Consider the following 11,411-nt stretch of genomic DNA (forward strand, 5'->3'; position numbering starts at 1 on the left):
GTAACCCATTCCAGTGCTTCACCATCCTCCCAGTGAAATAGTGTTTCCTAATATCCAACCTAGACCTCCCCCACTGCAACTTGAGACCATTGTTCCTTGTTCTGTCATCTGCCACCACTGAGAACAGCCGAGCTCCATCCTCTTTGGAACCCCCCTTCAAGTAGTTGAAGGCTGCTATCAAAACGCCCCTCACTCTTCTCTTCTGCAGACTAAATAAGTCCAGTTCCCTCAGACTCTCCTCATAAGTCATGTGCCCCAGCCCCTTAATCATTTTTGTTGCCCTCCGCTGCACTCTTTCCAATTTGTCCACATCCCTTCTGTAGCGGGGGCCAGTATTGTAGCTAGGGGGGTTCAGGGGAAGCAGCCGCTTCCCCTCAGTACATTTTTCAAAAGCAGCGCCTGCTGGCCGCCACTGGAGTCCTGCAGGCAAGTGGGGGGGGCAGCACGGTCGGACTCTGGAGGAGCCATGGGGGGGGCGGAGGGGCCGGCTCCTCGGCCATCACACCCCACGCTCAGCGTGGCTCCAACATCGCCGCCGCGACTGCCTCCTGCAGCGGCTCAGGGCTTGGCGTCCGAGCGCTCCACAGCTGGCGGGCAGATCCCCTCTCCCCGGCAGCTTCCTGCTTCCGGGCCAAGGGAAGCAGGAAGCTGCCGGGGAGAGGGGATCTGCCCGCCAGCTGCGGAGCACTCGGCAGCCAAGCCCTGAGCCGCTGCAGGAGGTGGCTGCGCTGAGCGTGGGGCGTGATAGCTGAGGAGCCTGGCCACTTCGCTCCTCTGGCAGTGTCCGTCGCTCCCCTCCCAAATGGCTCCTCTGGAGTCTGGCCGTGCTGCCCCCCTTGCCTGCAGGAGCCCAGCGGCGGCCCGGCAGGCTCCGCTTTTGAAAAAAATGCTGGGCTGCCCGGGCGAGGGAACCAGGAAGCTGCTGGGGAGAGGGGATCTGCCCGCCAGCTGTTGCTCGCCCCACTGCTTCGCTCCCCACAGCCCGGGAAAAGCGAGCAGCGCCCACCCGCCACCCCTTCCCCTGCACCCGCCCCCTCCACTGAGACCCTCCAAGGGGGGGCACAGCATGGCAGCAGCATGGCCAGAGGAGCCAAGGGGGGGGGGCACGGAGCTGCCGGAGGAGGAGCCAAGGAGGGGCATGGCCAGAGGTGGAGCCAAGGGGGGGGGACCTTTTTTATGGTTGCTCCCCCTGCACTGAGAAGCTGGCTACACCACTGGCGGGGGCCAAAACTGGATGCAATACTCCAGGTGTGGCCTCATCAGTGCTGAATAGAGGGGAATAATCACTTCCCTCGATCTGCTGGCAATGCTCCTACTAATACAGCCCAATATGCCATTGGCCTTCTTGGCAACAAGGGCACACTGCTGACTCATAGCCAGCTTCTCGTCCACTGTAATCTCCAGGTCCTTTTCTGCAGAACTGCTGTTTGGCCAGTTGGTCCCCAGGCTGTAGCGGTGCATGGGGTTCTTCCTTTCTAAGTGCAGGACCCTGCACTTGTCCTTGTTGAACCTCATCAGATTTCTTTTGGCCCAAACCTCCAATTTGTCTAGGTCACTCTGGACCCTATCCCTATCCTTTAGCCTATCTACCACTCCCCCCCAGCTTAGTGTCATCTGCGAACTTGCTGAGGGTGTAATTAATTCCATCATCCAGATCATTAATAAAGGTTTTGAACAAAACTGGCCCCAGGACTGACCCCTGGGGCACTCTGCTGGGTACCGGCTGCCAACTAGTCATCGAGCCATTGATCACTACCCGTTGAGCCCGAGCCAGCTTTCTATTCACCTTATAGTCCTTATATAGGGACACTGCAGGATTGTTGATCTTTATTTCTTTATTTTTTGAATGTCTATATTTGATTTTTATGTTTTATCCCTCTTCTGTCAACTTTATTTATGTTGCTTGTAGTCTTTCATTGTGAACCTCTGGGGTAATGGGCTGTATCTCCATGTGTTTGTGCAGAGTACCCTGCACAATGCAGGTCCTACTGTAATAAAAATATCAGTCAATATTGTAATATTGTAATAAATACATCCCATTGTATGTATTTTCAGCCACTTTATTATTATTGCATTGTTTCTCATTCTGTTTTTATAGCACTCACACTGTTTATGATGCTTAACAGATGTGAAATGGCTAAGTCCCTACTCCTAGGAGCTTACTATATATGTAGACAGCAAACAACATATGAGGCTGGTTGAGAGTTTAAAGGGGATTTAACCAATGCATAGACATTGAGACCGTCCTCTGCTAAGTGATGAAATTAACTCTTTTTGAATAACACAGAACAGATACATCATTGTCAATATATACTCATTATTCTTTTCAGGAATTAAGCATAAAAATCACACTACATTCAGATACTATGGATTTTTTTAAAATCATTTGCATTCCCTCCTCTCATTGATAACAATCAAAATACAGTATTAAAAAAAAGGAAGAAAAACTGATAGCACTTCTCCCATCACAGTAATTACAATTTTTTTTTTTTTTTGGCCAGGGGACAATGTCAGCAGTAAAAGAACAAGCAAAATTCAAAATGCTACTTCTCTGTCTGAATGGGCAAGTCCCAGCTCCTTCCGACACAAACTCTTCAACATTTTCTGTCACTGTGGCAAAGTATTTGAAAATATTTGTGAACTTCATTAATAGTAAATGTAATGCAATAAATTGAGGGGCAGGGATTATTCCATGCTTTCTTTGTACGCAGAAGTTAGGATGTGCCAGGAAATTACTCTCATGGTTCTATGTGTCTCCTTCTGCCAACATAGTAGGTCCTGGGTGAACAGCCTTCTCACAAATACAGGGGTTTTCATCTTCACAATTATAAGACTTGGCTTCTTTTTGGACAAAGAGTACGCAGCCCCCTGGAGGGTAAAGTTGGGTTACTGTAAACCTAAGAAGGAAAGAGACAAATTACTGCCAGCCTTGCCAATCATACAGTGTTACACATTATGGAAGTAGTAGGAGAGGAGAGTAGGGGGATGGGTATTGATTTTAAACTACTTTTGAATCAACCTAATAATCAACCTCATTCCTAACTTGTAGCCTCCTTGCTATTCCAATCTTCTGGTACCTCTTAAGCAGAAAGATCTGTCATGCTAGGTTTAGAACAAAAAGACATAAGAACATAAGAATGACCATACTGGGTTGGACTAACAGTCCATCTAGCCCACTATATTGTCTTCCAACAGTGGCCAATGTCAGGTGCCCCAGAGGGAATGAACAGAACAGGTAATCATCAAGTGATCCATCCCCTGTTGCCCATTACCAGCTTCTGGCAAACAGAGGCTAGGGACACCATCCCTGACCATCCTGGCTAATAACCACTGATGGACCTATCCTCCATGAATGTATCTAGTTCTTTTTTGAACCCTGTTATAGTCTTGACCTTCACAACATCCCCTGGAAAGGCATTCCACAGGTTGACTCTGTGTTGTGTGGAAAAAAAATACTTCCTTTTGTTTTAAATCTGCTGCCTATTAATTTCATTTGGTGACCCCTAGTTCTTGTGTTATGAGAAGGAGTAAGAAACACTTCCTTATTTACTTTCTCCACGCTAGTCATGATTTTATAGACCTCTATCATATCATCCCTTAATCACCTCTTTTCCAAGCTGAAAAGTCCGAATCTTATTAATCTCTTCTCATACGAAAGCTGTTCCATACCCCTAATAATTTTTGTTGCCCTTTTCCAAACCTTTTCCAATTCCAATATATCTTTTTTTGAGATGTGGCAACCACGTCTGCACACAGTATTCAAGATGTCACCGTACCATAGATTTATATAGAGGCAATACGATATTTTCTGTCTTATTTTCTGTCTCTTTCTTAATGATTCCCAACATTCTGTTCACTTTTTTGACTGGCACTGCACATTGAATGGATGTTTTCAGAGAACTATTCACAATGACTCCAAGATCTCTTTCTTGAGTGGTAACAGCCAGTGTAGACCCCATCATTTTATATGTATTGTTGGGATTATGTTTGTCAATGTGCATTACTTTTCATTTATCAACATTGTATTTCATCTGCCACTTGGTGCCCAGGCACCCAGTTTCATGAGATCCCTTTGTAATGCTTCCCATTCTGCTTTTGACTTGAGTATCTTGAGTAGTTTTGTATCATCTGCAAATTTTGCCACCTCAGTTTACCCCTTTTTCCAGATCATTTATGAATATGTTGAATAGTATTGGTTCCAGTACAGACCAATGGGGGACCAATACTATGTTAATAGTGGGGGAAACCACTATTTACCTCTCTCCATTACGAAAACTGACCATTAATTCCTACCCTTTGTTTCCTATTTTTTAACCAGTTACAGATCCACAAGAGGACCATCCTTCTTATCCCATAACAACTTACTTTGCTTAAGAGCCTTTGGTGAGGGACCTTGTCAAAGGCTTTCTGAAAATCTAAGTACACTATATCTACTGGAATCCCCTTGTCCACATGCTTATTGACCCCCTCAAAAAATTCTAGTAGATTGGTGAGGCATGATTTCCCTTTACAAAAAAAAACATTTTGACTCTTCCCCAACAAATTATGTTCATCTATTTGTCTGACAATTATGTTCTTTACTATAGTTTCAACCACTTTGCCCAGTACTGAAGTCAGTCTTACCGGCCTGTAATTGCCGGGATCACCTCTGGACCTCTTTTTAAAAATTGGCGTTGCATTACCTGTCCTCCAGTCATTTGGTACAGAAGCTGATTTAAATGATAGATAACAAACCACAGTTAGTAGTTTTACAATTTCATATTAAGTTCCTTCTGAACTCTTGGGTGAATACCATCTGGTCCTGGTGACTTATTACTGTTTAATTTATCCATTTGTTCCAAAACCTCCTCTAATGACACCTCAATCTGGGACAGTTCCTCAAATCTGTCACCTAAAAATAATGGCTCAGGTTTGGGAATTTCCCTCACATCCTCAGCCATGAAGACCAATACAAAGAATTAATTTAGTTTCTCTGCAATGGCCTTATCATCCTTAAGTGCTCCTTTAGCATCTCGATCGTCCAGTGGCCTCACTGGCTGTTTAGCAGGCTTCCTACTTCTGATGTACTTAAAAAAAATTTTTTTTGTTATTACTTTTTGAGTCTTTGGCTAGCTGTTCTTCAAATTCTTTTTTGACCTTCCTAATTATATTTTTACACTTCACTTTCCAGAGTTTATGCTCCTATTTTCCTCACGAGGATTTAACTTCCACTTTTTAAAGGATGACATTTTGACTCTTGCTACTTCTTTTACTGTGTTGTGTAGCCACGGTGTCACTTTTTTGGTTCTCTTACTATGTTTTCTAATTTGGAGTATACATTTAAGTTGAGCCTCTAATATGGTGTCTTTAAAAAGTTTCCATGCAGCTTTCAGGGATTTCACTTTTGGCGCTGTGCTTTTTAATTTCTGTTTAACTAACCCCCTCATTTTTGTGTAGTTCCCCTTTCTGAAATTAAATGCTACCACATTGGGCTGTTGTGGTGTCTTCCCCACCACAGGGATGTTAAATTTAATTATATGATGGTCACTATTACCAAGTAGTCCAGCTATATTCACCTCTTGTACCAGATCCTGTGCTTCACTTAGGACTAAATTAAGAATTGCCTCTCTGCTTGTGGGTTCCAAGACTAGCTGCTCCAAGAAGCAGTCATTTAAGGTGTCAAGAAACTTTATCTCTGCATCCTGTCCTGAGGTGACATGTACCCAGTCGGTCCGGGGATGGTTGAAATTATTATTGAGTTTTTTTATTTTTATAGCCTCTCTAATCTCCCTGAGCATTTCCAATCACTATAACCATCCTGGTCAGGTGGTCAGTAATATATCCCTACTGCTATATTCTTATTATTGAAGCATGGAATTATTATCTATAAAGCTTCTGTGGTACAGTTTGGTTCATTTAAGATTTTTACTTCATTTGATCCTATGCTTTCTTTCACATATAATGCCACTCCCCCACCAGCACAACCTTTTCTGTCCTTCCGATATATTTTGTACCCTGGTATTACTGTGTCTGATTGATTATCCTCATTCCACCAAGTTTCTGTGATGCCTATTATATCAATATCCTCATTTAATATGAGGCACTCTAGTTCACCCATTTTATTATTTGGACTTCTAGCATTTGTATATAAGCACTTAAAATTGTCACTTTTCAGCTTTCTGCCATTACATGATTTAATTGAATGGGACTCTTTTTCATTTGACTGTTTCTCATCAGATCCTTCCCATCCCTTAGGGAACGTAATAAATAAGAAGCTCCAAGGAAACAGATATTCTAATATTATTCAAATTCCCCACAGTAATAATGAATTAGAGGGAGAGAAGTATGGAGAACAACTGAATATCACTAGAGTTGTATCTTTGTAGGATGCTTTGCAATGGGCCTGATTCATCATATGTCAGAAATGTACAAGTAGATGAACAGAACCGAATAGTTTCTACCACTGGGCAGCACTTACAGGTCACTGGAAGGAGCTGTGCCATCCTCCCACACCCAGGAATCATAAACTGCATTATGGGATAGTCCAATCCAGTGATAAGAATGTGTTTTTAAATTTATGAAATCCTGCATGGAAGGAAAATCAAATCATTTAATAACAATACAAAATATTCTGCCATCTTATCAATGAATAGACTTCAGGGAAGGGATTGTGGCTGGGGAGTTCCGGCTAGAGCTCATTTACTTCCAGGGCCAGTTCACAGACACCATCCTTCCAGCTTAGGAGACTGGATGGGATTCTCTGGAGAGCCTGTCACTGCTGCTTCATAGTCATCCACAGGAGGTGTTGTTGAGCAATGTAAGACACCTACTTCTCTGGAGATCAATGGCCCATTCCTCTAGGATGCCCAGCTGATACCAGACCTGGAGTGCAAGAGACTAGAATAGGGAGTATAACCAAACTGTCTTGGATGGCAGTGAAGAGTCCTAAACCCTAGGGAAGTAAACCATCCCCATCATATTTCTTTCAATACTTTTCATGGGGACTAGACTGTCTATTCACACTTTCCTCTAATTATGTCCAATGTCTTGTTATAAAAAGGTGTTCAATATATTTCACCACAGTGGGAGAAAAGCTCATGGAATAATCGCAGTCTTAAGGTCAACAGAGAAATGGAGTGAAATGTCACCTAAAGACTTAATTGAAATTGTAATGGGATAATATGTCCCCTGAAGAAGCTTCATTGTAGAACTTTAAAAGCTACGTTTGTTAAATCTGATAAAAAGGGGAAATTCTCTGAGGGGCCAGGTAAATGTACTTTAAATTGCAGTAATGTGGGTTTTTGGGTCCCTTCTAGATGAAGTGTTTCATGACACGTTTGATTGTAGTATGAAACCCCTGAGATAAGGGAGGTGTCTTTGGTTTTGTTATTATCATCCCTTTTCCATGCAAAGAAATTTGAATTTGAAAGGATACACAGTACTAGTATACAGATTGATTGGGTGAAAGGAACAAATTATTGGGCTACACTTTTTCAGGACGTTTGGTGTGGGAAGGACCTATTGGTCTACACACACACATTCTAGATATAGTTACATTTGGGAGTGTCCCCCCAATTGTCTTCTCATAATTCCTTCCCAAATTCTGAGGCTGCCACATGCATTACAGTGTGTTGGTGATGGACAGGAATGAGCTGCATTTGGGAAGAGGGTTGTGGCAAAAAAAAAACCTGTTTCGTAGACCCATCCGGAAATGCTAAGGATAGTACTGGGAACTGAAGGGAAATAAATTACCCATTCTTCCTTGCTGTCAATTTTAAGGAGGTTGGAGCCCAAAGAAGTGCAGTAATCTTTACTCCTTTGCCAAGTCATCCAGTTTGTAGAATAGAGGTAACAGGAATTTCCAAGTTGCCTCCAGTCCTCTGGGCAAGGGCTGAATTTATGTCCTTGAAGAAAAAAACACATTTATACACGCCACATGTTTCTGTGTTGATGGCTGTGATGTAGGTAGAGATTGAATCTGGTAATGTACTGACTTGGCATGTGCCTCACTGTTGCTCTAGTGTATAGAATGAAGCCTACTCAACTATTTGTCTCATGCCCTAGTGACTGGAGGCCTGAAAATACAGTATAAGTTCAAGTGCAGTGTTTAATTTGTAATGAAAAAGGTGTGAGGGCTCAAGCAATTAGGTGCTGGGGCTATGAGCTGCCAAGCCTAGAGGTACTGGGGCTCAGCCCTGGCACAAATTAAGCACTGCTCAAGTGACAGAGGCCTGTGATTTCTGAACTGAAGGCTACGATTCCTATTCCAGATACAGTATGTGTTTGGTTTATCTACTGAGTAATGTTAACTTTCTCTATGTGGGAGCGTATTATCGGCTGACCATACAAACCACCTCAAAGTCCACATGTATTATTTCTGGCCTGCTGATACTGTACCTCTCATAGCATCTGTGTTGGAAATGACACCTAGTTTTTCACCCAGTTCACATTGGATTATTCACCATTTCCCATCAGATCACCAGTAAATGAAACATTGTGTTTAAATGACAGGTTGTCTATTTACAGTAACTTCAACTTTACTTGCTCTTTCCCTGCTGTGGTGTTTCCAGCGGCTATAGGCTGATGTTCCAGTTAAAGTGAATCCCTCCTACTGAATTAATAATATGACATTATCATTGTGCATAATATCAGAACACTAGAGGACACAATGATCTCTGCATGTCCTCTTTCCCTAGGGCCTAACAGAACATGTGTAGGTAAATGTGACAAGGATCACAGACAAAATTTTCAGAAGCAACTTAGTGCATTTTAGGCACCTAAATACCTTTAAAAACCTGGCCCTAAGTGCCACTGATTTTCAATGAAATTTACAGATTTTACCCCACATTAATTCCTGCCTGAGCTATTAGGGAAACATTGGGTACATAAGCAACAGATGTGCTCTAGTCCTGTTCATTCCAATCATGGCTGCGCCCAGGTGCTTTTACAACTTCCTCAAACTGGTCATTTGATTTTGTTACATTTGGCTCTGTTATTATAAACTGGAATGTTATTGGATACATTGATGATTTTATGCAATATTTGCGTCATATTAAAATCAACAAATAGGAAGCTACCCAGGGGAGACAATGCAGAACCTACCAGACTACTTACCTCCAGTTTTCTTGTATGTTTCTTGGCTGGGGTGTGTAACCAGTTGCTTGTGGGTGAAATTTCCTGATGGATGGGATGCCTGGAAAACTTAAATTGACAATGAGAGCATAATGAATTATGCTACTTCAAATTAAGCTACAGTTGAGACAAATGAATTTTCCTTTACATTTGAAGGAATTGGATTTGTTATTTTTGATCTTTTTTGTAGTATTATTTATCTCAAAACTTCTATTTATTTATGTTTGCATATTTTGGAAAATTTATTTTAAAATTGCGTGGCCAAATCCTCCAGTCTTGTGAAACTTGGCACAAGACTAGTGAGGAGGGAAAAGTGGCTTTAAGTCTCCTTTATGTTCACCCAATCCTGGAGCCAGCTGCATGGACACATCTGTGTGCTGGGAGCAGGAGGGAGGAGGTTCTAGGAGTCAGTATGGGAAACTCCATGCCACCAGAGGACCCCTTTCAGAAAGCAACCAGAGTGTGAATAAGGTTCTGGCCCTCAGATATAGATCTGTTCCATCTCCAGGAGAAGGATTCCTATGAGACAAATCTTGCCATTGCTATTAGGCTTGGAAATATAGAGAGCTTTTCTGTGCTGAAAGTTAATAGTGCAATCACTAAGCAGATGCTCCAATTGTTTGTCAGAGCTCAGGATTTTAAAGTATTTTGCTGCACATAGCATGACTGCTAACTATCTTATTACATGGTACCTGGTGTGTGTGTGAGAGAGAAACCCACAGCCCACAAAAAAAGTAAAAGAAAATATACTACAAAACTGAGCAGAATAGATCTGACTGACCCTTTCATCAGCCTGCAGACTACAGGAAACATGATGAGCAACTAAGAAATATTCAAGGAAATATTTTACTGTGCTTACTAGAAGGGATGGGCCTGAATCAAATCTCTATATCTGAACAGTAGATCTTTGGAGGGGATTAAAAATCCAGCTCTGACATCCAAATTTTGCAAAGGACCCATATCATAATAACAGGCTGAACAAAAATCCCAGATACAGAATTTGCCCTCCAAGTTTGAGCTGTTCAAAACCCCACTTTGGATCTACATTTCACAAATAGTCCGTGTTTGTAAGAGGCCGAACCAAAAATTGAATACAAACAACTTTAAACTTTGGGGTGTTTAAATCCCTGATCTGGATATAAATATTGTGATTTGGGGGCATCATAAAAACTTTGGAGAAAACAAAAAATCTGGTGAGCATAATGTTGCTAGTTTATGTAGCTGGGGTTCAAGCAAATTTAGATACATAATATGTGTATACACTTATCAATAAAATACCATGGATTCATCAGCAAAATGGTGTCTTCAAAATATGTATAGAGGCTGAGGTCAGAGTCTTAGTGTCTCTTCTACAATTACTTACACTTGGCAACCAAGGCCACCACCGCTCCCAGTGACACCAGGCAGGAGATCCCCAGAATCACTGCAATGATTCACCAGGGAGGAGCTGGAACTGATGGGTCTGACAGGAAGAAAATGAGCATAAAGATGGGCAGAGCAAGCCTGTGTTCTGAGTATCTGTGTCAGACTGTAGTTAATATGGGCAGCAACTAGATCCCAGAGTCAGCTCCCACCTGGGCAGGTCTGAAAACCAGCTCCAGTATAACTGCCATTGATTACACACTCAGTAACTCTGGCATCTACGGACAGTGTTTGGAACAAACAGGTACTTCTAATTCCTGCTAGAACAGAGAATTCTGTGTTGTCACTCCTGTGTGAGAGCTACCTCCTTTCACCCCTGTCTAACCCATAAGGAGCTATCATAGCCCCAGCAACATGGCAGCAGGTGACAGATTACAGGAATATTTAAACTTTACTATTTCAGAACATATTCTCAGGGCAGGTGAAAGAGGGGGAGGGGTTTGAAATAGAAAGTGGTGATTCAGCAGCCTGTCATATACAGTACCTTTGTTCTTGATGGTCTTTGGTCTCTGTATTCTCTGCTGTTTGGAAGTAGTGTGAAATTTCAGTTCTGTGTAGGTCACTTCCTGCTCACTCATTTCTGGTGGGTTATAATGGTGGGAAGTTTAGGCTCTTTTTTAGTGGCCTAGAGTGAGTGATGGCATTTGATGAAAAACTGATGAATCTATGGGACATTCATCACAGCAACTCAGCTCTGTTCGGTGGTGAAGTGAACAGAAATGTTGACATAAGGCATTTTGTTCAATATATATATCTATATATCTGAACACCTCCTTCTGATGCCCGTCTATCTATGGTTATATAAACAATGAAAAACTTTAAATCCAACTTTTCACTCTTCATCACAACCCATCTTGGGGAATTTTCGTGATACTGCT

The 11,411-nt window shown here is 42.3% G+C and overlaps 1 protein-coding gene across 1 annotated transcript; it reads right to left on the bottom strand.

Annotated features, from left to right (window-relative positions):
- Window positions 1-2,746: 2,746 nt before the first annotated feature.
- On the bottom strand, window positions 2,747-11,111 carry LOC128832392 (natural killer cells antigen CD94-like). Its single transcript, XM_054019775.1, has 5 exons — window positions 11,018-11,111; window positions 9,094-9,180; window positions 7,732-7,883; window positions 6,458-6,564; window positions 2,747-2,897 (listed from the first exon to the last, which is right to left on the bottom strand). The coding sequence occupies exons 1-5, from the start codon at window positions 11,109-11,111 to the stop codon at window positions 2,747-2,749; spliced, it is 591 nt and encodes a 196-aa protein (XP_053875750.1).
- Between the last annotated feature and the right edge of the window lie 300 nt (window positions 11,112-11,411).

This window comes from Malaclemys terrapin, chromosome 1 (assembly GCF_027887155.1).
Source record: "Malaclemys terrapin pileata isolate rMalTer1 chromosome 1, rMalTer1.hap1, whole genome shotgun sequence".
NCBI lineage: Eukaryota > Metazoa > Chordata > Testudines > Emydidae > Malaclemys > Malaclemys terrapin.